Source organism: Lactuca virosa, chromosome 9 (assembly GCF_052849685.1).
Source record: "Lactuca virosa cultivar CGN04683 chromosome 9, Lactuca_virosa_CGN04683_v6, whole genome shotgun sequence".
NCBI lineage: Eukaryota > Viridiplantae > Streptophyta > Magnoliopsida > Asterales > Asteraceae > Lactuca > Lactuca virosa.
The window spans coordinates 237,682,115-237,709,182 of record NC_136434.1 but is presented as its reverse complement, the minus strand read 5'-3'; the positions used below and the strand labels follow the sequence as shown (position 1 = coordinate 237,709,182).

The following is a 27,068-nucleotide window of genomic DNA, read 5'->3' as shown; positions in this document are numbered from 1 at the left end:
ATGGCCCAATTTTCCCAATTGGGCCCAAGCCTGTCCAATGGGCCTTATCCTAAAGCCCAATCCAAATATTCTAGTCCATATGCTTGTTCTTGGATGGCCCATCAGTAGCCCAATCACCAAAGCCTAATAGGAAGGCCCAACTCAAGGCCCAAGTGAAATTAGTGTTTTCACATAAAATGATGATTAGGGTTAAGTGTTTCTTACTTAACCATTTAAGGACTTAATCCATTAAGTCCATTACTCTACTATATAAATCATAGGGTGTAGTCGGGCTTAATACATGATCCAATTCCAGTGGCCTAAAATGCGGGTCCTGATAAGTCCAAGCCAATGCTTCCAAAAATTAGGGTTTTCTAAACCCTAATTAGGGTATCCAACACAATACGAACCCAATAAGCCCAAAATCTAAGTCCTTAGATCCATTAGGGTTTCATTAGGCCCATTAGGGTTTCACTAGGCCCATTAGGGTTTCGCTAGTCGGGCACCACCCACTACCAGCTCGGGTAGTGGTGGTCAACGGCGGCTCACGGTGGTGGTTAGGGTTTCTAGTCCATTTTTGTCCAAGCATCCAAAAAGCAACTACACGCAAGCAAAAGCACACCGCCACCTAATACGGCTGTTGGTGGCGGCAGCCACCACCCTACGGTGGTGGTTTTGAGTTTTCTTTTCATTAATCTGACACTATTACAGTGTACAACACAAATCCCAATAGCACACACTCACTAACATAAACACACACACAACCACTCTAGTGGTGGCCGGCGATGGTACATGACGGCAGCCACCACCTCACGGTGGTGGTGGTAGTTGTTCTTGATTTTCCGGCCGAGACTCACTCCTACAACGAACAACAACCTCAGAATTCACACATACTTGCGACACAGCAACTAGAATGCACGATGCAACCTCCCTTAGGGTGGCGGATGTTGACCGGAGAAACAGGAACGAGCCATACGAGTGGCAGCGGTCGTGACTATGGCCCAACACCGGAGCAATGGAGAAGAAGAATTAGGACGGCACTAATCGCAGCAGCAGCGGCAGAAGAGGGCCCCTGCTCGGTCTTCGTTGACGGACACGGATGCAGCCGACATCACTGGGAATGGCAAAGGTGGTTGGCACTCGACGGCAAAACTACGGTTCAACAGCGCTACAGCGGCGGACGTGGGTTGAGGCAGCAACCCAAACGCGAACAACAACAATAGCCACGAATGAGCTTTTCGATCTCCTCGTGACTCTTCCTCTTCGCCGGCGACAGAACAAGGTGGCTGCTCCGGTGATTCTTCGATGGTGGCGAGGAGATGGCGGCTGACATCCGATTAGGGTTAGGGTTACGGGGGTGGACAGCTATATACCCGACTCCCATACTAACTTCAACCCATAATGACAGAAATGGCCCTTCCTTCTCTATTTCTTAAAAACTCAGTCCATATTTTACCTTTTTGATGCATGTGGAAACATATATTTACTTGGGGATGACAATGCCTAATACGATGATATATATATATATATATATATATATATATATATATATATATATATATATTGTTGGGTTTTATTCAAAACTAGTCTAAATATATTTTCAAAACTAAGTGATTAGCAACGAAAATATTTTAAGATTTGAATAAACTTAAAACCAATTTTACCCACCAAATATCATTTTTCAAAGCATGGAAATATTATATCAACCATAGAAGAAAAAAGTATTACAGCTTTGAAGAACCATAGAAGAAAAAAGTATTACAACTTTGAAGACTTTGATTCTCATGGGAGATTGGAAGTTGGTGAAGATGGCAAGAAGCTCCAAAGTAGAAGCTTTCTAGAGGTATTCACCAAGCAAGATTAAACCACTTTAAGATGTCAGTCTTCACTTGTATTAAGTTTTTCTTAAGACTTAATAACTAATAAAAAATTAATCTTAAGGAGAAGCAACTTATAAACCCTTAAATCATGCACCAAATTGCAAGATAGAGAGAAAGGAGAGAGAACACTTTACTCTTGGTTTTGGCACCCTAAAAAGAGAAGAAAAGAAGATGAAAAACTAGCTAGTTTTTTTTTCACTCTTTCTTCTTTATATACTAATACATATGTACTTAAGCACCATACCTCAAGAAGTCAAAGCATGGCCCATTCTATAATTAGTATGGGATGTAAGAAACACGAGTACACGACCATACTCAACCTCTAACCTCCTTGGAGGTTGATGGTTTTGGCATGAAAGTCATTAACAAGAGTGTGCCACACTCCATCTTATTAACTAGTAGATACATGTTCCAACTAGATGTTTACTCAAAGTGTCCACTTAATTGTACATGACTAATATATTCATATCATATGAATATAACTAGTTTCTTTTTTATTATCATTTCATAGAAATAATAATTTCTCAATTAGTTGTTAAAATATTATTTCCATAAAATAATAATTTTCCAATCAAATACAAGTGTTGATTTATTTATTAATAATCAAATTACTCTAATAAATATTCAATAAGTAGTATCTTGCTATAAGGTGTGACTTTATAGGATCATATGTCATTAGCAAATAGCATTATATATATATATATATATATATATAATATATATATTAGTTTGATGTTTAGCTTTGGATGGTGTATATCCAAAAGGGTGTGTTAAAAACATTAGTAATTATTAATAAGTCTTATTGGTCTCATAAGATAATATCAGTATATAATCTTCGACAATGTATATCCAAATAGGTGCAGTGTGAGATAAGAGAACTTAGGATAATGTACATCCAAAGAAATACAATATACCATATAGGTTGTTTTATTATAGCACCTACATATCCGATGTTATATAGGTTTGGGATCACCTAGGTGAAAAGTGATACAAGATGTACTTTTAGACTGCGTATATCTAAAGGGGTGTAATGTGAGGATGTAAAATGATGTTATAAATTTAGTATCTCTTAGGTGTGATGTGGAATGTTGGGTGATATATATAATGTATATTTCTTGATATTCATTGGTGAGGAGTCTGAATCATATAAAAAATATTATATGATAGAATATTCGGTGGTTGACGTAATTGTATGATTATACATGATTGGGTGTATACGAAGTTGGGTGAAAGGCATGGGGAAATTTTAATTAAGCGGGCATTGAATTATTTATATAATCAATGTTTTGATTATTATGCACAATGTCATTAGGGTTACTCACTGAGTTCTTTGTAGCTTACTTTTTTTGTTGTATTCCTTTCAAGTTCAGGTAGACTCGATAGAGAAATATGAAGTTGGTAGTGCGTAACTTGGGTCCTTGTATTGTTTTAATTAGTATGATAATTTTGATAACTACTTGTATCTAGTTGTTTGACATAAATGTACACCACATGGTTTTTTTTAATTTTGGGTGTACTTTGTGTTAAAAGTCGGGTATTATAAAGGTGGTCAGATCAGATCATTTTTTCTACACCAAAGAATATCCCCACATTCAACGTAAAATTGTTTACTCCCATGTTGTGTTTTTGGTTTGATCATAGTAAATCCGTTTAGATCAGTTATTGGGAATAACTTTAAACTTTATATGTTATTCCGTTGTTCGTTGGATTGCTTAAAATTGCTTTTAGATTAGTTTATTTCTAGCAATATTTGCACCACCTAGTTTGATTTCAAGGCATAAAAGATTATGATGACGGGAAATATGTGCATTCTTAATCCATGAGTCATAAATCACATATATTATTGTTTTTTTAATTCATGAAATCAGTACCACTTTGACTATAACATCACCCTTTACATATCTAAGCACAAAAATAGATCACTTTTATTTTAAAACGCAAAAGAACAATCAATTTGAATTGTCGAATTGTCGATCGCCCTTTCTTTCTTGTTTATTTCTAATGACATTTTTCCTTGTGTGTTAGATTTGATTAAAAATATGCAGTGATAATTTATTTGTCTAGTTGATCTGAGTATCAGATATTAATTCTGACTCATAAGAGATGGTGATTATTTGGTTATACGAAGGCCATGATGATTTAGATATATCATATACGAAGGACTTGATGAAAGTGAAGTTATTAATGGAAGACGGCGAAGAAGAATGGTGGGGTTGTGGCTCATCATTTATTAGTAATAATAATATAAGAAAGAAATTGTTAAATGATAATTTTATATGAATAAGATAGGGATGTCAAAAAGTCATGTGGGAACCTGTTTCCGTTGGGGGTATTTATTAAAAAAATCGGGTGCGGGGACAGGGGAAGGTTAACCCCTGTTTTAATTTCAGGGGTGGAGGCGGGGTGGGCAATTTCGTCCCGAAACCCCAATGGGGACCCCGCTAATAAATTATACATATATTTACATATATTAGTTATATAAATATAATAAACAATAATATGATTTTGAGCTTCCAAAATTCAATAAAAAACATGTTTTTAAATTGTCAGTATAATGTTTTTAAGATGTCATAAATTTTTTATTTTTAACAAGTAAAATTCTACTATAAATAATTATTTGGTACCTAAAAAACAACTTCTTTTAGCCCAAATAACAACTTCTTTTAGCCCAAAAAAATGCAGTTCAAAATCCATCGGAGGCTGAGGAACGGGGGCGGAGGCAGAGGTAATAAGGAGGATTCGGGGGCGAGGGTAGAAAGACTGGACATTTCGGGGGCGGGGGCGAGGACGAGGGAACGGGAAATTTAGGGGGCGAGGGTGGAGGATGCACTCCCCATCCTGTTTGTCTCCGTTGACATCCATAGAATAAGAGGATAAATAGGAAGAATTTGTTGATGATATTTATTTTTTTTTTACAATATAAATATAAATATAAATATAAATAAATTATAAAATCATATTACGCAAGATTTTTATTTTAGGTCATATCCGTAGATAAAAAAAAAAGTAAGACGACTAAAAACTAAAAAGATTCCATTTTAAGAACAAAACTATTGATAAAAAGAATAATTAAACTAAAAATTTTGAGCAACCACGTTAACCATTCTTGTAATTTACTCTTTTTTTATTAATATATATAACTAAATTTTTTAAAAACACAATGAGGAACAACTTGTTTTGTGACACTTTGGTACATGTTGGCACAGAATGCAATGCAGTGCACTCGAAGCAAAAGTCGGTGCAGGGAAGCAATCACTCGTACCTGCTACCTGCCACCAAATATATAGACTAAATTACAAAATTAATCCCTCATGTATTCATGGATATGCAAGTTTGGTCCATACATTTGTCTTGATATCCTTATCTTTCCTGTACAACTAGTTTGTAATGTTAAAAAGTCCTTCACATAACTTAATGACTAGGGCTGTAAACGAACTGAACGTTCAACGAACGTTCGTGAACCGTTCGGCAAGAAGTTCGTTTATGTTCGTTTATTTAATAAACGAACGAACATGAACACAAATTATCGTTCGTTTAGTTAAACGAACGAACATGAACAATGGTCTCGTTCGTTCAATTATGTTCGTGAACGTTCGTTTATGTTTTTCGTTTACATTTGTTCATATAATTTCATTTTATGTTCACATATGCTTAATTGTGTTTGATTTCATTAGTGTATTATATGTTTATTTATGTTCATATATATCTTCAATTATGTTTTTTTTATCTTTGTTCATTTATGTTCATTTGTTTATGTTCATTTAGCATGTTTACGAACATAAACGAACGAACATGAACAATGTAATTTGTTAAACAAACGAACATGAACAAGGAAACTCGTTCGTTTATCCGTTCGTGTTCGTTTATTTGTTCGGCTAACTTAAACGAACGAACATGAACAAGCCCCGTTCGTGTTCGTTCGGTTCGTTTACAGCCCTATTAATGACACTTCATCAAAAGGATCACATGATCCTTTTGAACTCTCTTGCTTCTCTACTTAAGTGAATCTCATTTTATTCAATACAACTTTTTCCATTGAGTGTATAAATAAGTAACATATAGGTTGGGAAAAAAGTATTGTATCTACTATCTACGTATAACTCACGTCAATATACAAATGATAAATAATTTATACAAGTGATTACACGTAATTCTAAAAGTCAAGAAGAGGGCGTCATAGATTCTATTTTTATCATAAAGGTGAACATGGACGAACGAAAACTTCTAATTATGATCAAATAATTTTTTCTCAAATTCCTTGGCATACACTTAAATAAGTAGGGACCCAAATGTCATTTTAAAATATGTATTTTGGTTATAAATATTATAAATTCATGTTTTAGAATGTCGTTAAAGTTATTGCTACCCAAATTTTTATGCACTTACAATTAACAAGTATTTTCTCTAAAAAAAAGACACCATACTTGAAAATGATTGTTATTTATGAAGTGATACATGTACTTGTTACAATTAAAAACAACAAAGAAATCAAATAGAGAAAAACCTATTAAAAGTTGTCAAAATCACTTGCAATTTCGACATTAAGTAGGCAAAAGTACTTCTAAGCACTATTTTAATGATTTAATCCCATCAAAACTTAACAAATTCCATCTCAAGATGCTTGAAAGGATTTATACCAGTTATTGTCTTATTGATGCTTTTAGGCACACATTCTTCTATTTCATCATTAATAAACTAAACAGAAGTGTTTATAAACTTATAATCAAGGGACCTCTTCAGCTATTCCTGAATAATACAGGGGTGAAATAAAAAAATCCTTTTAGATTTAATGTCGCCATTGAATTTTCTTACGAAAGAGCAAGAGCGTTAGACAGACTGTCTTTGTTGCTTTGTGGACTCGACAGTCATTTGCCACCCAATTTTCTATTCTTCATGAAGACAATCATTTAATTATTATGAAATATTTATTCATAAATCACAGAAAACCAAACAAACAAATCCACCAACAGCATTACTTTAATCCCCTCCTCTCTCCTTCACTTCATCATAAACTCCAAAACCCCACTCACTTCTCACCCTTCACACACGGAAACAGAGCAACCTTTTGCTATTTCAAGCAACCCCCACATAAATCCACATTTCCACAAGCTTGATTTCATCTGGGTTCTGAATCTCGTTATCAATCGAATCTCAAATTCCAAATCAGATCAAGATTCAAAGCTCTGTATCGTGTTTTGATTGAATCGAATTCAATTCACAAATATGTACGGGAGAGATCCATGGGGTGGGCCATTGGAGATACACAACGCGGATTCGGCGACGGACGATGATCGGAGCAGGAACTTAAACGACTTTGATAGGGCGGCGCTGTCACGGCCGTTAGATGAAACGCAACAGAGCTGGCTGTTGGGTCCCGGAGAACAGAAGAAGAAGAAGTATGTAGATCTGGGTTGTATCATTGTCAGCCGTAAGATCTTCGTTTGGACGGTTGGATTGATTCTAGCAGCCGGTTTCATCGCCGGATGCGTCACGTTGATCGTCAAAACTGTGCCTAGGCATCACAAACACCCACCTCCTCCTGATAATTACACTATTGCACTTCAAAAAGCTCTCATGTTCTTCAATGCCCAAAAATGTAAGTTCGCTTCTAATTTTATCCAGATTTTGATCTATTACCTGATGTTAATCTTCCATATGAATTCATCTCTGATTTGATGGTATCTTTTTATAAACATCAAGGTGTCGGTGGATCAATTTTTGCTAATAATGAATCAAATTCAACAGTTTTACTCGAGCTATATGTGAATTATTTACTAAATGCTGCAACTATTTGATAAAAGATTCTTATTCTGTAGGTTACACTTTTGACTTAACATGTCAAATGGCCTCATCTTTACTATAAAAATAGCCAGAAAAGTGTCGGCGGATCAATATTTTATTGAAGTGTTTAACAGTTTTACTTGAGCTTTCGACACTTATTTACCAAATTCTGCAACTTTTAATGACTGAAATCTAACAGTTATAAAAAAAGGATCAAAATTGCTACAAAAATGCATCGATATACGTAACGTACTACAAAGATGTAATTTAAATGCATTAATTTTGTAAAACATAATGAAAGATTAAATCTTTATCATGGAATGAGGTTGATCCGTCTCAAAAAGCTTATGTTATTGTTTCTTTTTTGTTTTTATAAATGCAGCCGGAAAACTCCCAAAGCATAATAACGTTTCATGGAGGGGTAATTCATGTTTAAACGACGGGAAAGCCGATAAATCCGGCGCCGTTTTAAAAGATCTCGTCGGCGGGTATTACGACGCCGGAGATGCGATAAAGTTCCATTTCCCAAAAGCTTTCGCCATGACTATGTTGAGTTGGAGTGTAATCGAATACAGCGCCAAATACGAAGCTGCTGGAGAACTCAATCACGTAAAAGATATTATCAAATGGGGCACCGATTACTTTCTCAAAACCTTCAATTCTTCCGCCGATACCATCAGTCAAATCGTCGCTCAGGTGATTTTTCATACCTAAAATCGTCTTACTTGCTCATGGTGTGATCCAATTGCTAAACTTGCTTCCAATTTTAGGTCGGGAAAGGGGATACATCGGCTGGGCCAGATGACCCTAACGATCATAGTTGCTGGATGCGACCGGAAGACATCGACTACGAGCGGCCGGTGACGGAGTGCTCGAGTTGCTCTGACCTAGCGGCGGAGATGGCGGCGGCTCTGGCTTCTGCGTCGATTGTGTTCAAGGACAACAAAGCGTACTCGAAGAAACTTGTTCATGGTGCTGCGACGCTTTGGAAGTTTGCGAGAGATCAACGTGGGAGTTATAGCGCAGGTGGAGCTGATGCTGCAACTTTTTATAATTCGAGTATGTATTGGGATGAGTTTGTTTGGGGTGGAACTTGGATGTATTATGCTACTGGGAATCAATCGTATCTTTACCTTGCTAGTCACCCCAAACTTGCTAAGCATGCTGGTGCTTTTTGGGGTGGGCCCGATTATGGTGTTTTTAGCTGGGACAACAAGCTTACAGGAGCCCAAGTACGTTGTCAAACTATAATTTTTTTTTTTTTTTTTTTTTTTTGATAATTCAACAAAACAGGTTGTACTGTGTTTAGAAAACTTCAATTTTTTTCCCATCCAAACAAGGTGGGATATGGACTCGCTCTCGATCTCCCTTGTGTACAAAAGACATGAATATCATCCTCATCCTCATCGTCGAAAATAGCCCTAGAAAGTTTGTCCAGTCCTATCAAGTTCAATCATGTCCTATTCAGTGTTTGTTATACAACACAGGATAGGACACGATAAGACAGGACTGTACAAACTTACTAGGGTTATTTTTAATTATAAGAATAAGGAAATAACATTGACGTCTTTTGCACGCACGAGATATCAAGGGCGAGTCCCTGTCCCATCTTGTTTGGGTGGGGCAAAAATTTGAAATTTGTCCCATTGAGCAGTTTCAATCCAATGTATGCCAAAAACAGTGCAACCTGTTTTGTTTTGTTATTAAGTAACATACAAGAGCTTAACGAACAATAGTTTACTATAACCGAATCATTATCAAAATTGGTTAATTGCTTATTGCTGATGCAAATTGTTACAAATTTTAGGTGCTATTGACTCGGTTGAGATTATTCCTGAGCCCCGGTTACCCATACGAAGAAACATTGCAAACGTTTCACAACCAAACAAGCATAGTCATGTGTTCTTACCTGCCCTACTTTTCAAGTTTCAACAGAACAAAAGGTAACCCAACGATTACCCCTTTTTGTCTATAATATTAAGTGAATAGATGTTTTATATGAACGATAATCTTCATCTTCCATTTCAGGTGGATTGATCCAATTGAACCATGGGAGACCTCAGCCACTTCAGTATGTGGTGAATGCAGCCTTCTTAGCTACCCTGTTTAGTGACTATCTTGATGCTGCAGATACCCCTGGCTGGTATTGTGGCCCAAATTTCTATTCCACTGACGTACTACGCAAGTTTGCAGAGAAACAGGTACCCACTACTAAAACTACATTTCCTATTTCTTGTATTTAACATTTTTTTATATTATTATTTTCATGTCTATAACCTATTAACACACTTTCGTGTTAATCTCATAGATCAACTATATCCTCGGAGACAACCCAAGAAAAATGAGTTATCTTGTGGGTTACGGGACCCACTACCCGAAGCAAGTCCACCACAGAGGCGCATCCATCCCCAAGAATAGAGTCAAGTACAGCTGTACCGGAGGAATTAAATGGGAAAAATCCAAAAAAGCTAATCCAAACACCATTATCGGTGCTATGGTTGCGGGGCCCGATAGGCATGACGGTTTTCACGATGTCCGGTCAAATTACAATTACACAGAGCCAACCATCGCCGGAAATGCCGGTTTAGTTGCCGCTTTAGTGGCACTTTCCGGTGACCGGACAACAAAGAAGATCGATAAAAACACTATTTTTTCAGCGGTGCCGCCAATGTTTCCAACTCCACCACCGCCGCCAGCACCATGGAAGCCTTGAGTGGGTGGCGGATGGAGTGGTGAACTGGTGGTGATGTGTTTTATGGTGTGTGAGTTATAGTGAACAAGATTTTGCTATGGTTTAGTTTCTTTTAGGATGGGAAATGAAAGCATGTGGTCGGGAGGTGTGTAGCGATTTACTTCTGAAAATGATATCCCGTAAATGGAAGTGTATGGATGGTATACATATTATATATGTGTTTTTTGAATGTAACAAAAACGATCAAATGTATGTATAATTCGAAACAATGAACAGTTTGTCACACTCGTGATTGTTTTTAAATGAAATCTCTGGGTTTTCAGTGGTTTTCAATTTTGTTACGGAACACTTTGGATCTTGTTATTGCCGATTTAAAAACAATATCTGTTAACTATCAACTAATCTTGAGACGATCTCTTAGGCTGGAGGGAGTGGTGTCACCGAAACAGCAATCCCTTCACCGCCACATAAGCGTCACGTCATTTTTTACCACACCAGTGTGGTTTTTGCCACACCAAGGGAGTGGTGCCACACTTTTATTTATTTATTTTATTTTTTTGTTTTTTTTAGCTATTTTAATTTAATAAAACTTCTTTTTTAACAAAAAAAAACATAATTTTAAAAAGATAATATTTTATTAATTAAAAATACAAATACTATATATTGCTTAACTTAAAAAAAAACCTAAAAATTTAGAAAAGCAGATTAAAAACATAAAACCTACAACTTATTAAAAAAAACACCAAATTCGAGGAAAAGAATAAAGATTTTGGTTGAAGGTTTTGTAAATAATGAAGGTCGTGTAAATAATGGTAATATATATATATATATATATATATATATATATATATATATATATATATATATATATATATAGAGAGAGAGAGAGAGAGAGAGAGAAAGAGAGAGAGAGAGAGAGTAAAGTTTAAAAAAAAAAAAGAATTCAGTCTAGGAACGTTCAACGGTCACCAAGAGAATCAAGCACCAACCAATCACAGGCCACAGTTCTTTCTAGCCGTAGTGCGGCCAAGACCGCACGAAACCGCACCCAGGGGGCGGTGTTTGCGGTCGACGTGGCACGAATGCAGTTCCAAACCGCACTCCACACCGATGAGCCTTACGTACAGTGGCGTAGGCAAAGAGGGAGAAGGTAGGTCCTAGGACCTACCTTTTTTCTTTTCTAATGCATTAAGGATTTATCAAAAAAAATAAGGACCTATCTTATTTTTATCAAAGGAATTACCTAATTTCTTTTTTGGCAAAAAATTTCTATCAACAACTCATATCATTCATATTTAAAAGTTCACATCTATTAATCAATAGCCCAATCATCCAATGATCCATTAATTTTTTTTTTAAAAAAAAAAAGGAAAATAAGAAATAGAAAATAAGAAACCGAACGTCGTATGGTGTCTTGTTCTTAGCTTCTCGATGTCCCTGTTCCGAAATCGATCACCATCCAACGATCGTCGGCTGCTCCGGTCACTGTCTGGCTAGGCCGTCGGCGTCGACTTCCTTCAGCCGTCCAACGACAGTCGACAGCAGTCCAGCCCATCAGTTTCTTCTCCCCCAACACTCAACCAACAACCTCGTTTCATGCTTGTATGTTATACAAGTTTAGATTACAACTTTCTTTTTGTTTGAAATCGAAACCCTTTGTGGCTTTGTATGATTAATGATTATATAATACATATCGATTTCATTGACCTATTGATCAGATTTTAGAAATCAAAACCATTTGTGGCTTTGTATGATTAACATTTGATTAATATACATTCAATTTAAAATTTATTTAGAGTTGTTATTGTCTATTTGATATAAGAACATTGTTCAATGTGTTAGTTGTTATTGTTTATTTAGAGTTGTTAATTTGTTATTGTCTATTTGATATAAGAACATTAAATTTCAGAATCAAGAATCAAGATTCAATCATTCAAAAATGTCTTTGTATAAGTTTTATAAAAAGAAAGAAGATAATGAACGCCAACATAAATATAAATATACGAAGGTTGATTTAAACTCACTACCCGTTGATCTATTTGAACGACCAAGTATAGAACCCGACCCGCATACAACCCGACCCGTCACCACTAGTATTTTTTTAGTTTCATTTATATAAGGAACCACGTGATTTTTGGTTCTAGATTTGTCACTGCTTATGTACCCCTTAAGCAAAATGGTAGACGTCACATTAAAGCATGGGAGGTATAAATGAGCAAACCAAGTGAAGATAACCCTTTTGGTCGATCTGTTTATAAAAAGAATCTATTATGTAACTAACAACAATAAAAAAATTATTAATATAGAATATAGATCATACAATAACTTTCAATAGCTTTTAGTTAACAACATAAATACATATTTAGATAATGGTTAACTAATCAAAAATATGTTAGAACACCCACATCTTCTATTTCGTCAAAAAGCTTTCTCATTCTGATTGGTTTGCATCCGGTTCATCATGTCTACGTCTTAAAAAAAATTTGGTTGCTTTGATATGCAATTCAAAAGAAACATTATCATATACTCGAGGACGGGTGTCCTACGTAAGACTATTAGGTGTGGTCAACATGCTATTACATGTTATCACACCCAAATTGTCCACCACATCATCCTAGTCACAATTTGGTGTTATAACACCAAATGTGGAAATAGACAACACCAAATAACATGGGATAACACATACTATTTTTTTTTTTTGATGTTTTTAATTTCTATTATTCTAATTTGTTTTATTTTTTTTATTTACTTCATATATTTCTAATTCGTTTTATTTTTTTATTTATGTCATATAATTTAAAAAAAAAACATTGACAAACTATTCTTCGTCCAAGTATTTGCTCTCGATCTTTGCCTTCATCCTCCGTATCACTTCAGCTCGTCTCGGTGGCAAATTTTCTTCGTTTGTCGTAAGAATTGTCAAATCTTTCGATATGCGATCTTGTTCGGCTTCTTGACGAAGGAAATCCAAATGCTCTCGTTGCAATTCATATCTTTTATTTGCGATTTCCGTGTGGGCGTCGAATTTTTTTTTCATGTTCTCGAAGCCGACTTTCATTCTCCTGCGAATGTCGTTGCGCGCGCTTGGCTTTGTCGCGCCCCATCGGTCGTCGTGGCGGAGAGATTTCCTCGATGTCATCAAACTCGTCCGGGATCTCATCGGTGTCCGCGTTGAGGTCGATGTTCGTGTGTCCGTCGGAAACGTCAACCGAACCCGAACCACGAGACCTCTTTAATTGTTGTTCCGATGATGTTGGCGTTTTCATCCATTTTGGATCTTTCCTCACTATCTCCCATATTTTTTCATACTCAAATACGTGACCCATTTGCACGTGATATTCCTCCCTCGCGGCTCTAAACACATCGAAATCATTGGCACCACTTTGACGTTGCGAAGAAAGTTTGTTGTATATGGAATTGAATTTGGTGCACTTCCGGCTAATTTGAGTCCATTTGCCACTAAGCATATCATTATTGCGATATGTGTCACCATTGTTCAAAATTGTGCGGAATTTGACAATTACAGCATCCCAAAAAGCAACTTTCTTCATATCTTTCCCCACAGTTGGTTGTTTTGAAGTACCGCACCAAGCCACCGCCAACGCATGCTCTTCCTCCGGTGTCCACCATGTTGGAGGTGCTTCCGTTTGATCCGCCCCGACAACGACCTATTTCCATTTCTTTTTTGGTCTCCCTTTTTTCCCGATGCTTTCTGACTACCCCCGGCTTGCGTCTCGACAACGGTTTCTTGCGTGGGTGGGGGTTGTGTGATTGTTTGGCGCATGGGATCGAATATGTTAAAAAGGTTTTGTTGAATGTTTGCATTTTGTTGCATAAATGGTGAGATAGAGAATTGTAGTGGGGGTAAGGCCGAATTGAAAAAATTATCGGAATATGGAATTTGTGGTGAGTTTTAGGAGTTTAGAAGGTTCATGTATCCCTCGTATCCCGCAAAACCTAATGGAGTGGATGTGTTTGTGTTCGGAGGAGGGGTATTCGGGCTTTGATCCATAGTGGTTTTTTTGTTTTGAATGATAAAAGAAATAGAGATAGATATAGAGAAATAGAAGTGTAAAATGAGGTATATATGTATTGATATAGTTTAAAAAAAATTAAGTAGTAATTTTTTTTAGAATTTACCGTTTTTAAATGGTAATATTACCGTTTTTCAACGGAAAAGAAAATGCAACGGTCGAAAAAATGGCGTTAACATCCGTTACCATGATAACGCGTCATGGCGTAACGCCCCATAACGGGAGGGTGGGGTGGTGTTTCCACGTTATGGCGCCGTTATGGGGGCGGCCACGTCAGATAACGCCCTTATGGCGTTGCCCACACCCGTCGCTCTAACATGCCTGAGCTTTTGAACTTCTAGAATCTAGGCTTCGTTTCATCCGGGAATAATGACTTATAACAGTTACTAACTTTAAGTTCAAATCCAATTGTAGGTGTCTCTATTTTTAAGGGAAGGATTTAAAATCTAAGGGATAATTATTTCCTTGGTAAGTTCTTATCTTTGATAATTATCTCAATATCAAATTCTTACACTAGACCCTTCTAGATCTATAAGTTTCATTTAATTATCTAAAGACTTAATTAATTAACAAAACAAATTTCTATTAATATTTTTCGACTAATGTTACATATATTTGCTCTTGCATGTAACCCAAAAGGACATTATCATTAATATTAATATTACTAAATAGTTGTAAGTGTCATGGATAATGAGTCAATCTCGGTGTTCACGATTATGTTTCTTGATAGAGATTTGTGATGATCATATCAGACTGACTACTGATCTTACCAACTCGGTCTCATCTCGGCCAAACATTTGATTATCACCACCAAATCATCGAGGGGAAAAACATTCAAAATGGAACACAAAAATATATTAATGTAAATGGTAGCAATACCTTATAATTAAGTCTCCACAAAATAATCACCAAATCAGATAGAATATATAAACTATATCAGTTTTAAAATATCAAACTATAAAGTAAGTAATCAAACCAACTCACTAATAAGTCTAATGCATATCGATCTAGTATGACCATCCGTGAAAATGGTTTAGTGAACAGATCAAATTGGTTTTCTTCAGATGATACATGACTCACTATAATGCCTCCCTTTTCTACGAGCTTCCTGATGTAGTCGAAATTTCTGAGTATGTGTCTTAAGCGCTTGTGACCTCAAGGTTATTTAGCCAAAACGACTGCACCCTCGTTATTGCAAAAGATCTCGACAGGATTAGTTATGTCAGGAACAACTCCTAGATCGATGATGAACTTCTTCAACCATGTTGCCTCCTTTGCAGCTTCATTAGTTAAATATACTCTAACTCTATCATCAAATCGGCTACGGTCTCTTGTTTAGAACTCCTCCAAGTCACCGCTCCTCCATTCATCAAGAACACAAATCCCGACTAATATTAGGTATAACATCCCAAAATTCAAGGCCAAAAATTTCATTTTAATTAAGTTATTGCATAAAACCGATCAATATAAAAACTTTCATAATAATATCTCATGTCAAGACCAAAGTGTCAATAATCAAAACATAGTATTATAAAACCATATCAGAATGCAATCCCAAAGATCCCGTGTGTGGAAAACATAGTGTGATGCGCTGCGACCAACCCGACTCCTCTCCTTTGAAACAAAGTACCTGAAACCAAAATTATAAACTGTAACCACGAAACTTAGTGAGTTCCCCAAAATACCACGTACTCATAATTAGCCACTCAAGGCTATAACTCTACGAGACCTTCCGGTCAATGTGTCTCAGTGGAGCCTTCCGGTCCCATAACTCTGGTAGACCTTCCGGTCCTACCCATGATGACCTTCCGGTCCTAAATCTGTTGACCTTTCGGTCCAAACTCTGTTGACCTTTCGGTCCAAACTCTGTTGACCTTCCGGTCCAAACCATGCAAACTCAGGATATAACATATACATATTACATAAAAACATATATCACATAACCCTTATAAGGACATAAGACCTTTCGGTCACGCATAATTACCACTCTAGGTAAGGTATAGTGAAAAGACTCACCCCACACTGATGAAGTCCCATAGACTCAACCTCAGCTGTTGGATGACAGATTTTCGAACTGTCGAACACCAAAATAACACCCAATTAACAATTGGGTTCAACTACATAACCATAAGTACCTACTTTGGATAATTACTACATTACCCCAAGCTTGGCTTATTCAAGCCCAAGGCCCAATCCATAGGCTCAAAGTCGACTAGGAATTAAAACCCAACATATGGCCCAATTTTGCAAATTAGGCCCAAACCTTTACATGGTCTCACTCTAAGGCCCAACCATTTATTCCAGTCCAACATTTGACATTCTAATGGCCCGATGTCATATAATCATTAAGGCCCAAACTATGGCCCATCTATGGTCCAATTTTCCAAATTGGGCCAACTCCTCATATAGGCCTTACCTCAAAGCCCATTAATTATTCTAGTCCATTTGCTTGATTTTGGATGGCCCATTAATAACCCAATCATCAAGGCCCAAGAATAAACCCAAGTGAAATTAGGGTTTCTCATAAAATGACGATTAAGGTTAAGTTTCCCTACTTAACCCATTAAGGACTTAATCCATTCAGTTCCACATGGCCTTAGGTTAATTGCAAATGGTTATTAATTACTACTTTAAGCTCATTAAATAATTCTGATGCGGTCCCGATAAGTCCCAAATTAGGATTTCATGGCATTAGGGTTTTCCAAACTTTAATTAGGGTTTCCAACCCACATTAGCCCAATAACTAGGTCCTTTGACCAATTAGGGTTTAGTAGATTCATTAGGGTTTCACTAGGCCAATAGGGCTTCATTGGGCCCATTAGGGTTTCAAGCATCCCAAAATGAATCACAATACAAACGAGGCACACCGCCACCCGACACGGCGGCCGGTGGCGGCAGGAGGCGGCAGCCACCACCCTACAGTGGTGGTTTGAGATTTCTATTATTATTTTGGCACCATTACAATGTACAACTCGATAATACACACACTAATAATAACACACACAGCCACCCTTGTGGTGGCCGGTGGTGGTCAGTGGTGGCTTTTCCGGCTAATTAAACCCACTCACATACACCTCTCGTCTTATAGCAGCAACACATAGCACACACAACCCGCTTTGAACACAAAAACGCACCACATTGGAAATCTTGAGGCGGCAGGAACGGAAAGGCTGCGATGACAGCCGCTCTACGGTGGTGTTGATGGCGGCAGCCACCATGGTTGGCTGCCATGGTGGTCTTCATGCGTTTTCCAGCCAATATCTCCCACACACGGCTTGAAGTCGATACACCCACTGCACGATATACAACACGAGTAAGCCACCCGAGTGAGCTATCCTCGTTGTGGCGGCGGTACCCAAAACATAGTAGAAACCACCGAATGGAACGACGACGGCGACCGGCTGGTGCAAGGTCACGTCAGGAGCAAGGGCAGTTGAGACGCCGGCGACCACCATGAACGACTACGAACGGAGACAGAACAGAAGGAGAAGAAGAAAGGTAGAGGTGCGGCAACAACGGTCATCGACTTCTCTCCCTCGTCGGTAGCGGAACGGTGACAGCAGCACTCGACCGATGGTTTCCAGCTCTGACGACGATGGCGGCTGGACACGAGGTTGGCGGCTGGAGAATAAGTTGAGTATTAGGGTTAGGGTTCCATATTTATGGGAGGGGAGGCTAGTGACGGGTTTAAACCCGTCTCCACTATAACTTCTATCCGATTTTGACAAGATTGGTCCCTCCTTCCCTTGTCTTTTCCAAAATAAATCCGAAATTTACCTTTTTAACACCATCCATGTAACTCCTTTACAAAATAAGTCCCATAATTTACTAAGTGGCCCCACCCTCTACAATTATTTTCAAATGAGGTACTTAATTAACTCTTTAGCCCTTGTTTTCATAATTCCTTTCGTATCAAGTCCTAATTGTTACCAAACATCCCATGTCTTCAATATTACTTACTAATTAAGTCCGGATTTTACACTTTAATCCCCGCCTTCTAAAATTATGACAGTTAACTCCTCGAGACCCACACCTTGCTATATAATTATAAATTACAGGGCTACTATTCATTCATTAATTTGTTTATTTATTTATTAAATAAACGGGGTGTTACATTAGGAATTCGTTTTTATCATTTTGGAAACTTGCATCTACATAAACCTTTATGATTAGCTCTTTCTTACCACTATAGATCAAGAACATATCTTTAGTCCTCTTAAGATGCTTTAGAATGTTCTTCTTTGTGATCCAATGACATTCGCTTGGGTTAGCCTGATAACGACTCGTCATGCTCAAGGTACATAATACATCAGGCCTAGTACATACCATGACATGCACGATCGATCCTATAGCAGAAGCATATAGGACTCGACTCATCATATCCAGTTCTTCACTAGTATTAGGATATTTTTAACTTCCCAAAATCCCAGGTAATACTTTTCATTTTTAAGATAATAAAACATCCAGTTTAACAAAATTACGTTCAGTCAAGACATTTGTTCATAAACCATTATTCATGAATCAAAGTTATAAAGAAGACAATGCGGAAACTCAAATTATAAATCTTTCGATGTGTGTGTACAGTCCCGTCTTCACAATCTGATAAGTACATGCAAACTATTTAGTCCATAATTGTAAGCACAAATCTTAGTGAGTTCCCCCCAAAATATCACATACAACATAGCATAATAATCACATATGTTCTAACTATTGGTTTACAGCAACCCTGGGGACTATCTGCAATCCTAGTGGGCTAACAGCAAGCCTTGTGGATTAACAGCACACCTCACGGGTTATCAGCAACCCTAGGGACTATCAGTGTAACATCCTAATTTTCAAGACCAAAAATTTCGTTTGATATAACAATTTAGAAAAACATTTATAGAAAACATCATCGAGTCATATCATTTCATAAAACCAAAGTTACATGTCTCAAAACCATATCATAAAATAGTAACAATATCACAGTACAATCCCAAGAATCTCATAATGTGGAAATTTTGTGTGTGTGTGTGATGCGCTGCTACCATGCCGGCTCCTTCCCCTTTGATGAAGAGGTACCTGAAAACAAAACTGAAAACTGTAAGCACAAAGCTTAGTGAGTTCCCCCATCATACCACATACCATACAATATCATACTGTCAGGCATATCTGGTTGCCCGACCTACCCCTTCGGTCTCTTTCAACCGGTAACTGCCTAGGATATTAGGGTGCTGGCCTACCCCTTGGGTCTCCTTCAATGGGATACGGGGACTATTTCACCCCCTACTACTACTACATAATACCCTAGCATACATACATTTATCATAGACTGCCTAGCATATCTGGGTACTGGCCTCCTCTTCGGTATCTTTCAACCGGTAACTGGGGACTATTTCACCCCTACCACTACTATACTATGACATAACATACTAGCACATAAAGCATAGTGGCACACCGAACAATTATCACGAAGACAATCATCTAACAAACATCTCCTACTAGTGGGTTGGCATTGTAACCTTAGACCCACTCCTACTGGAAGGTAACTCACCTCAGTGTCGTGCAGTAACTGAACTGTCCTCGGCACTGGAATCGACTACTCTCAAAATCCTACACATAACAACCTTCCTTAATTACCATTTCATACTCATAACCCTTTCAAGAGTCAACTCAGGTCCAAGTCAAAGCCAAGGTCAATGTCATGGTCAAAGTCAACATCCTGGTTGACTCAACTCGCCGAGTTGATCCATCAACTCGTCAAGTTCCATAATTCAGAGAAACTCGAATTTGCGATCGGACTCGTCGAGTTACCCTCTAACTCGCTGAGTTTCTCCTTATGACAGAATCGAGACTTTCCACTTGAACTCGTCGAGTTCTCCTTCATACATATCGAAACATTTTTTCATTGACTCGTCGAGTTCATCCTTGAACTCGTCAAGTCCTGCTTCATATCAATTGGGACATCGTCTTGAACGCTGAGTTTATCCTAGAACTCGTAGAGTTCCTTAATCTTCAAGTCCATATTCACGTCCATCTTGTTGAGTCCTCTTCTAGACTCAACCAGATTGCTCAGAAACAGAAAAGGTTGGGGAATCATGACCCGACTCGCCGAGTCCCCTAAAGTGCAAGTCAATACAGTCAATTTCAGTCGGGCTTAAGCATAGATCTGGCCTCCTATGGTCGATATAAGACGTAAAGTTACAAACTTTACGTGCATGCATGGGTGTTATGAAGCTAAAACACCAAAACTAAGCCATAAAGGAATCATAATGCATGGGATAGGGCCGTAACTCAATAAAGGTGGAAAGTCTCCTTGTGACAGAATCGAGACTTTCCACTTGAACTCGTCGAGTCCTTCCTTGGACTCGTCGAGTTCTCCTTCATACATGTCAGAACATTTGCTCATTGACTTGCCGATTTCATCCTTGAACTCGTCGAGTCCTACTTCATATCAGTTAGGACATCATCTTGAACTCGCCGAGTTCATCCTGGAACTCGTCGAGTTCCTTGATCTTCAAGTCCATATTCACGTCCATCTTGTTGAGTCCTCTTCTAGACTCAACCAGATTGCTCAGAAACATAAAAGGTTGGGGAACCATAACCCTACTTGCCGAGTCCTATGAACGACTCGCCGAGTCCCCTAAAGTCCAAGTCCATACAGTCGATTTCAGTCGTGATTATTGCATCCAAACCATAGATCTGGCCTCCTAGGGTCGATATAACATGTAAAGTTACAAACTTTACGTGCATGCTTGGGTGTTATGAAGCTAAAACACCAAAACTAAGCCATAAAGGAGTCCTAATGAATGGGATAGGGCCATAACTCAATAAAGGTGGCAACTTTGAGCTTCCTGAGCCCAAAAGTTCCCAGATCAGAAGGCATTACTCTAATATGCACTCAAATCCTGAGAGTGACTTAGAAATGGCCCAAAAATGACAAGATGAAATCCCTAAATATGATCTAAGTGATGGAAATCCAAGGTTGAAGCTTTTTACCTCAAACAAACTGGAAATGCAACCAAAAATCTAGATATGCTGCCTTCTTCTTGAACCTCCAAGCCTTTCCTTCCTTCTCTAAGCTTCAAATCACTAAAAAAGCACAAAATAGCTCAAGAACACTCAAAACTAATTAGGGTTTCGAGAATAGGGTCTGAGGGTGATGGAGGCTGGAGTGGAGGCCATATAAGGTGTTTAAATAGGGTGCAAACCCTAAAATTTAGGGTTTCATTCAGACAGATCTACTTGTCGAGTCAGGGCTTCTGACTCGTCGAGTAGACTCTTCCACCCACGTCCAAGATTAGCCCATACTCGACGAGTTTGGGTCCACCAACTCGTCAATACCCAGTATAAAATGTAAAACTCATATTTAAAATTACGTACCGGGAACCGGGCGTTACAAATCTCCCCCACTTATTTTAGACTTCATCCTCGAAGTCTGCTGCGGCTGCATCTGGAAAAGCTCGGGGTAGTGCTCCCTCATCTCGTCCTCCGGCTTCCAAGTCCATTCTTAGCCCTTGTGGTGCTGCCATTGCACCTTCACTAGCTCGACCCTATTGTTCCTCAGATCGTTCGACTTCCTGTCGAGGATAGCTATTGTTCGCTCGATGTAGTTCAGGCTGTCATCCACCTGAATATCCTCTCGAGGCACCACTGCAGAGTCGTCTACCAGGCACTTCCACAGGTGGGAGACGTGAAAGGTACTGTGAATCTGGCTAAGCTCGGCTGGCAGATCCAACCTATACGCTACCTTGACCACCCGGGCTGCAACCCTAAAAGGTCCAATGTACCTGGGGCCTTACTTGCCCCGCTTCCTGAACCGGATAACACCTTTCCAAGGTGACACATTCAGAAGAACCATATCCTGACCTGGAACTCCAGATCCGAACGGCGCTTGTCGGCATAACTTTTATGCCGACTATGAGCAGTCTGAAGCCTGCTCCGAACCTATTGGATCCTCTCCGTCATCTTGAATACCACTTCGGTACTCCCCATGACCCTCTGTCCAACCTCTCCCTAGCATATCGGGGTCCTGCACTTCCTCCCATATAACATCTCGAAGGGAGGACGATCGATACTCGTGTGGTAGCTGTTATTGTAGGAAAACTCTGCCAAGGGAAGGTAGGTATCCCAACTACCACCGAAGTCTAATACGTAGGCTCGCAACATATCCTCCAAGGTCAGGATAGTTCGCTCACTCTGACCATCCGTCTGAGGGTGGAAAGTCGTGCTAAAATGCAGATGAGTACCCAACTCATCATGGAATTTCTTCCAGAATCTGGAAGTGAATCGCATGTCTCGGTCAGAAATCACAGAAACTAGCACTTCGTGTCAATCTACTACCTCTCGGATGTAGATATCGGCCAGCTTCTCGGTCGAGATGCTCTCCTGGATCGGTATGAAATGAGCACTCTTGGTCAACCGATCCACGATGACCCAAATCGAATCCACCCCTCGTACAGTCCTGGGAAGCTTTGTGATGAAATCCATAGTAATAGCTTCCTATTTCCACATAGGGATATCCAACGGCTGCGTCTTGTCGTGAGGCCTCTGGTGCTCGGCCTGGACCTTCCTGCGGGTCAGGCATCTCTCGACGTACCAGACTGTCACAACTCCAAATTTTAGACCTAGCATGGTCTAAACCCTAACCAAGTGCTAGTGAGTATCACATTGCAATTTTTGTTGCATTTTGACATCTATAGCCTTTAGGGCTTGTTAAAAGAACTAACAAAGAGGTATGGATTGAAAACTTAAACTAAATTTGAATGTTATAAATGAGGATAACTTACAAGTCTAAGGGTTTAAAACATAAATAACCTCCATTAATTGAGTTTTCACCAAGAAATCAATGCATTAAATGGAGTTCACACCTAGAATTAACTCCAATTGGGAGTTCACGGCCAATAATTCACTTCAAAAGAGTGTTCACGGTTGGAGAATTAATGCATTAAATGTAGTTCACAGCTAGACAATCAATTCTCATTATTGTTCACGGTCCAAGAAGTAAACTCCAATGGAGTTCACAGTTTGAATTAATGAGAAAAGGGAGTTCACGGTTTGTATTTGATTCAAATGGTGTTTACGGCCTAAGTGTAACCGTAAACCCTTTTAAATATTTCATATCTTATCTAATTCGACCTCCTAATGAGATAAACTCCGTAAACTTTACACCGCCTCATGAGTTTTCTTTCATATATAAGGTGCAAATGAAATTCATTTTCACATTCAGTAACGAAAACATCATCCAAACTCTCTCAAATAGCAAACCAATTTCTTTGAATCTTAAGATCAAACAGCTCCAGAAGATCGTTCTTCTTTCAAACAGATACAAGTTTAAGTAAGTATTATACATATTATTCAGTGTTTATGAAAACACTTATATTTATATTACCATATTATTCACACACTATTGTGTGTTTTAAAATCATTAGGATCACGACAACTTTCCCGTATTATATCCCGAAGGTCACCGCTTTCGTCTCGATATTTATTCATAACCGCACACAATGTGAGTTCATACCCCTTTAATCTACCTTTTAAATGGTTTTAAATACTTTCAAGGGGGGGGGGGGGGAATACAAGTTGAACACAATTAAATTGTGTTAATATTTACATGTGATAACAATCACACAAATGGTTTAATACTGATTATTAAACTAGTAAAACATAAAGCACCTTTTAATGGTTAATTGTATAATTTCTTAGTTTATACATCAGAGTTATATATAATTAATATCCGATAAGCAGTGGAATGTGTGACTTCTGCCTCATTTCCTGTTCCTTGTTTGATTGTGGACTTAGGGCAGATTCACACATTCAACTGTCCGTTCGATATTAGCTTATATATAGTCAGTATAAACTAATTGATTATAGTAAGAACTATTGTGGTTACCATTCTTCTAAAGAATCATTACTATTAATCCTTATGCTTTTAAATATTGTGTTTAAAATGAAGGATTACCAAATACTTCCATAATGACTTTAAGTCATGTAAACTCTTTTAAAAGTCACATAAACTCTTTTAGGAATACCATTAAACTCTTTTAAATGTTTTTATAACTCTTTAAATGTATAATTGTCAAAATCATGTTTATATATGTACAAGTATATAAATAAGGCTTAAAGGGCTTAGGACTAATGAATTGCCTTATTTCCTTTTCCTTGTTTGGATATAGGCTTAAGGTGGTGTTATTTGTCCGAAGGTCGTTTCCTTCTTAATTATATATATTATACATATATGAATATAAAATGTTACTTCAGTTGGTATCATTACCTTTGTATCATGCTGAGCAAAGGGGTACATTCATGAGAAATCATGCTAAATAGATAGACCATATAAATTATAATAGGAATAATTTATGAAACAAACGAGAAATCTATTTTCTAGATAAGTATACGAGGTTAAACTACTTTGTCAAGAAAAAGATATAATTCGATCTTTTACTTAAACCAAAATGTGATAGTACGTCTTCAGGATATATCAATATACTTGCTATGCTACATTATTATAAAAAAAGTCTCTTGGAGGGAGAGTGGGCATTGTGTGTATATATCTATACGGGACTGACAATCCCACATCCCGACTGTTAGCTACAGTCCGGCAGGCAGGCCAAGGGGTGACAAATGTCACATATTTAGTTTCGACACCGGAAGGTCGTCGTGTTCATTCTAGTCTATTAGCATGGTTACAACTTTATCACATTTAAACCCTAATTAACCAATTTAATAATAGGGTGGTTATTACACCAGTAGTGTATTTTTAAGAAATACTACTGTACCAATCACTTTCCACAAACAAAATGGAAAACATCCTTCTTATAATTTTATGGTAAGTTAAAATTATGTTATCCTTTTTTATGAGTATAATAACACTCAAACGGAATAGAACGGTTTTATGGGATTAAAACTACTTTTAGTTGTGAAGCAGAAAGTATAGGACTTTCTGGAGCGTACTCAATCATTTTCTTAAAACTATAACAACCATAACTAATACTTATGAACTCACCAGCTTAAATGCTGATCCTCTCTTTCGAAATAACTTGTATTCTCAATAATCCAGTAGATAGGTACAACCTAGTACTGTGTTGTGTCTTTTGTTGTTTACTATATCTACTTTTGATGTTCGAATATGTAATGTTTAAACACTTATGTAAAAACTTATACCTTATTAATGCAATGGTTGTTGTACTTTGATTACTATAATGCATGTGTTGTGATACTTGACATGACGTCCTCCGCCGCCGAACATTTCCGCCGTTCTGGTTTGGGGGTGTGACACAGGCTACATCCCGCTTCATGTAGGGCCACCAGTAATCAGGACGAAGATCTCTGTACATCTTCGTCCCCCCGGGATGAATAGAAAATATGGATTTGTGCGCCTCCCCCATCAAGACCTAGCGCACACCTCCATGATATGGAACCCACACTCTACGGTGTAGCGTCAACAACCCACGGCTATCATAATCGATGGAGGAAACCTGATCCACAATACGCTCACTCTTCCGATGTTCCTCCTTCATAGCCTCCTGCTGGGCCTCTCAGATTTGCTCCAGATTCGGAGTCACTACTGTCATCCGCATGCAAATGTCTCTGATCGGGGCTGCCTTGCGGCTAAGAGCATCGGCCACCACATTGACCTTCCCCGGGTGGTAGAGGATCTCACGGTCATAATCCTTCACCACATCTAGCCACCGACGCTGTCTCATGTTTAGATTCGGCTGATCCATGAGGTATCTCAGACTCTTGTGATACGTGCAAATGGTACAACGGACCCCATAGAGGTAATGTCGCCAAATCTTCAGAGCGAAAATAACCGCCCCCAACTCTAGATCATACGTCGGGTAGTTTTCCTCGTGAGGCTTCAGCTGCCTCAAGGCGTAGGCGATGATGTGCCCTCTCTGCATCAACACTGCGCCCAATCCTGAAATGGACGCATCGCAGTTTACTACAAAATCCTCCATGCCCTCAGGCAGGGCTAAGATCGGCGCCTCGCACAACCTCTGCCTCAAAGTCTCAAACGCTGCCTGCTGCTCAGGCCCCCAGCGAAACACAACGACCTTCTTCGCCAGCCGGGTCAAGGGTACTGCTATCTTGGAGAAGTCCTGAATGAATCTCCGGTAATAGCCTACTAACCCTAGGAAACTTTGAATCTCAGATGGAGACTTCGGAACCTCCCATCTCATCACAGCCTCCACCTTGGCCAGGACAACCAAAATCCCGTTCTGGTTGACCAGGTGCCCCAGAAACTGCACCACGCGCAACCAAAAATCGCACTTGGAGAACTTGGCGTACAAGCTCTCCCTCCTCAGGGTATCCAACACCTCCCGCCAGTGCTCCTCATGCTGCTCCTATGTCTTGGAGTAAATCAAGATATCATCAATGAAAACTATCACAGACCGATCCAGCATCAGTCTGCACATGCGGTTCATGAGGTCCATGAATGCGGCAGGAGCATTGGTGAGCCCGAAGGGCATCATCACGAACTCGTAGTGGCCATAGCGAGTCCGAAAAGTAGTCTTCTGCACGTCCTCCTCCCTGAATCGCATCTGGTGGTAGCCTGAACGCAAATCTATCTTGGAAAACCAAGATGCCCCCTGTAGCTGGTCGAAGAGATCATCGTTCCTCGGGAGTGGGTAACGGTTCTTCACCGTTACCTTGTTCAGCTCCCGATAATATATACACATCCAATGCGACATGTCCTTCTTCTTCACAAACAAGATCGGG

The 27,068-nt window shown here is 38.6% G+C and overlaps 2 protein-coding genes and 1 long non-coding RNA gene across 3 annotated transcripts; 1 reads left to right on the top strand and 2 right to left on the bottom strand.

The window, feature by feature from the left end:
- The first annotated feature begins 6,779 nt into the window (after nucleotides 1-6,779).
- On the top strand, nucleotides 6,780-10,665 carry LOC145137543 (endoglucanase 25-like). Its single transcript, XM_079071673.1, has 6 exons — nucleotides 6,780-7,455; nucleotides 8,023-8,336; nucleotides 8,411-8,872; nucleotides 9,448-9,583; nucleotides 9,669-9,841; nucleotides 9,949-10,665. Exons 1-6 carry the CDS (start codon nucleotides 7,083-7,085, stop codon nucleotides 10,351-10,353), a joined length of 1,863 nt encoding a protein of 620 aa, XP_078927799.1. The 5' UTR covers nucleotides 6,780-7,082; the 3' UTR covers nucleotides 10,354-10,665.
- A 2,663-nt stretch (nucleotides 10,666-13,328) lies between these two features.
- LOC145140408 (uncharacterized) lies at nucleotides 13,329-13,883 on the bottom strand. The gene has a single exon (XM_079073911.1). The coding sequence runs from the start codon at nucleotides 13,881-13,883 to the stop codon at nucleotides 13,329-13,331; it is 555 nt and encodes a 184-aa protein (XP_078930037.1).
- Nucleotides 13,884-15,270: 1,387 nt separating this feature from the next.
- Nucleotides 15,271-18,010, bottom strand: LOC145136012 (uncharacterized). Its single transcript, XR_013720173.1, has 2 exons — nucleotides 16,383-18,010; nucleotides 15,271-15,996 (listed from the first exon to the last, which is right to left on the bottom strand). It is a non-coding gene; the product is annotated as an uncharacterized LOC145136012 (long non-coding RNA).
- Nucleotides 18,011-27,068: the final 9,058 nt, after the last annotated feature.